We start from the raw sequence: 3201 nt of genomic DNA on the forward strand, positions 1-3201 counted from the left end.
TGTACAGAGAGGCCATAAGACACTACACAGCCGTTAAGAAGAACGAGACCACTCTGTACGTGCTGTTACATTCTCTACTTTGTTAAGTGAAAAAAGGCAAATATAGAAATGCTGGTCGTGGAAAACATACAATCTGTCTTAGCTCTCTAGTGCTGCTGTAACAGGAAAAGCCACAAGTGGGTGGCTTTAACAAACAAATTAATTTTTCACAGTTTACGAGGCTAGAAGTGTAAATTCAGGGGAAGGCTTCCTCTGTCAGCTCTGGAGGAAGGTCCTTGTCTCTTCAGCTTCTGCCTCCTGGTTCCCTGGAGATCTCCATGAGGCTTGCATCTATTCTTTCCCCATCTCTCTCTCTGCTAGCTTGTTTAATCTCTTTCTATCTCGCAAAAGAGACTGACTCAAGATGCACCCTACACTGATCTTGTCTCATTGATATAACAAAGACAACCCATTCCCAAATGGGATTATAACCACAGGCATAGAGGTTAGGATTTATAACATATTTTTGGGGACGTAATTCAGTCCTTAACAGTCTATACAAATATGCATAGAATCACTTTAGGAAGGATTCACAAAAAGTGGGTCGTGGTGGTTGCCTCTGGGATGGGAAACGTGGTGGCCGGAAATAACGGTGGGAGGAAGCATTTACTCTTTATTCCTGAAGTTTCTGCCACATCAGCTGTTTCTGTTGTAATGCGAAGCAAAGACAGGAGGGAGGGAGGAGGAAGCAAGGTCAGTTCAGGTTTGGGACCCCTCCAGCTTTAAAAGTTAGTAAATGCTAAGTTGGGTGCTGTATCTTTAGACCTGACTGACTTACACAGGTTATAAAACTGTTTTCAAGACCTGAGATTTTCCTTTGAATGGTCTGTTTAATAAAAAAAAAAAAAAAAGCATTAGAGTTTACACCTGTACTATTTCTCATGAATAGTGATGAAGAAGAGGTGCAATAAAAGACAGGCAAACTTTACTCATAAACACTTGCTGTCCCATGGATATCGGGGAGAACTTTCGTGTTTTATACAAACACAAGACTTCTTATTTGGAGAAAAAGCTATCTTGGCCCGTTTTAAGTTCACAGTGACAGGTCAGTGTTTAAACAGTGATTTCCAGGTATGTTCACTTCCATGTTACTCTCACGAGAGCCTATATGCCAAGGAGCCCAATCAGCTGCTATTTAGGGGGCCTTATCACATTGTACATTTTGTTGAAGTATCTACAACAACTAAGTCACGTGAATGTAGGTTGTGGACTTTATTTTTAACAAACATTTACACAGACAATAAATGGAGAAAGCATTACGGTTCAAGGTGAGGCTAGCATTTACAAAGTGACTTCTGGGGAGTGTGCTCACCGCTGTTATTTTCGTGAACGCTTGTATTCTAAGAGCAGCACGATTAGCCTGTTACGCAGGGTCCTGATCTTGTTGGAATAGTGTTGCTGAAATATTTTCTTCAGCTTTTGCCTTAAAAAATCCAACGATGGAAGCTGATGACAGTCTGGTATATTCAACATGATGTGAAAAAATTCATTCCACATATCCAGGTGAGGAAGCCTGAAGAGACACAGCATACATAATGGATAGAATGTAGCCTTCAACATACACGGCCATACCGCCTCCACCGCTCCTACATCTGACTTCCATAGGCTTGGACAGTCTAATGTAACAACTCTCGACTAACTGCAACTTAAAATACCACAAATCAAGAATGGGAACATTGAATCTATTATAAATAAGAGAACCTAAGGATCCAATTAAATGTCTATACATATCTTGTTAAAAAAAAAAAAAAAGATTTATAGTCTTAACTGAAGCCACCCCTGGAGGTCATCTTTCAGTTAAACGACAGGCTGGCTCATAAAATAAACAATATTACCCATGAGTACCATGTTCCTTTAAATAATCATCTATATGAGACCGAACGGTCAATATTCACCCTAAAGCAAAGATGAGAAGGGGGAGCAGGGAAGCTAGATAATGGAAACAGAACAACCGAAATGGAAATAACGAGAATGCTGACACACTGTGAACAACGTAACCAACGTCACTGAACAATACGTACAGAAATTGTTAAATGGGAACCTAACTGGCTGTGTAAACCTTCACCAAAAATACAATAAAAAAGAATAAAACTTAAAAAAAACAAACATAGTCTTTTAGTAATGGCTCTTTGGTGGGAAAACTTTCTTAATTTTCTTTTCTTTTTTTTTTTTTTAAAGAAAATATATCTGCTAGCTGTACGTACGGCTAGAACTTGATAATCTGGCCAAATGGTTCTGAGCCTGACCGCCTATGTGCCAGGGCCAGGTGGACAGGCTGAGACCCAGAACAGAGCTCAAGCTTGAGCGCCAGCTACTGTAATTGTTAGATTAACTGTGAACAGCTGACAACACGGAGATGAGGCGCTGAGGACAAAGCTGAATGCAACTAAAGTTGGGCTCCAGACAGAAAACACAGCCGTCACTGGGCCGGCTGAGGTCACACTGGCGGGCACGCTGTAAGCCCATGGAGTCGGAAGACTTGCTGGAAAACAAACTGCCTGCTCCTTGGATTACGAGCAGGAGAAGGAATACAGCATATGCTGGATGTGATGACTTACCGGGCAGAGTACAGCATAGTGGTTACAACGTTGTCCTCCAGGCCTGATCCTAACCTATCTATGTACAGCATACTATATTTCATAAAATTATTCCTGGCTCTTTCATCTTTTTTTCTTTTTTGGGGGGTGGTGGTGAAAAGAGGAATATGCAGTTTAAAGTTATTTTGTATAAACATTTTAAAAATCCATCAGGCTGTATACTTAAGATGAGTATGTTCTGGTGTGTTTTTATCTTGTTAACTTTCCCTGTGATTCTGTAGATGAGGCAACGTCTCAGAGACACTAAAGTCACACAGTGCTGTGGCATACAGCCCTATTCTCTGAGAGCTAGCTAGCCACCTCATCATATCACTTTATAATTTACAAAGCACCTTCACATACGTGATTTCCTTTGCTTCTAATAATAAGCATTTGATGAAAGTAGGATCAGTATTATTCCCATTTATATAGACAGGACATGAACAAACCAACACCTGGGGCTCAGTGATCATTTGCTGACTTCTCTAAAGGGTAAAGGGAAACGCCTGACTGTATAGGATGCCGACCGCTGGGTCAGGAAGTCTTAATGACTCTGCGAGGCTCAGTGATCATTAGCTGACTTCTC

The 3201-nt window shown here is 40.9% G+C and overlaps 1 protein-coding gene across 1 annotated transcript in view; it reads right to left on the reverse strand.

Moving 5' to 3' along the window:
• Positions 1–1250: 1250 nt before the first annotated feature.
• Positions 1251–3201, reverse strand: part of BUB1 (BUB1 mitotic checkpoint serine/threonine kinase) — a 49917-nt gene continuing 47966 nt past the window's right edge. The window contains exon 25 of the mRNA XM_023734373.1: positions 1251–1552. Within this exon, the coding sequence (XP_023590141.1) occupies positions 1357–1552 (196 nt within the window). The 3' untranslated portion in view covers positions 1251–1356. The remainder of the gene's footprint in view (positions 1553–3201) is intronic.

This window comes from Trichechus manatus, unplaced genomic scaffold, assembly GCF_000243295.1.
Source record: "Trichechus manatus latirostris isolate Lorelei unplaced genomic scaffold, TriManLat1.0 scaffold00004, whole genome shotgun sequence".
Taxonomy (NCBI): Eukaryota; Metazoa; Chordata; class Mammalia; order Sirenia; family Trichechidae; genus Trichechus; species Trichechus manatus.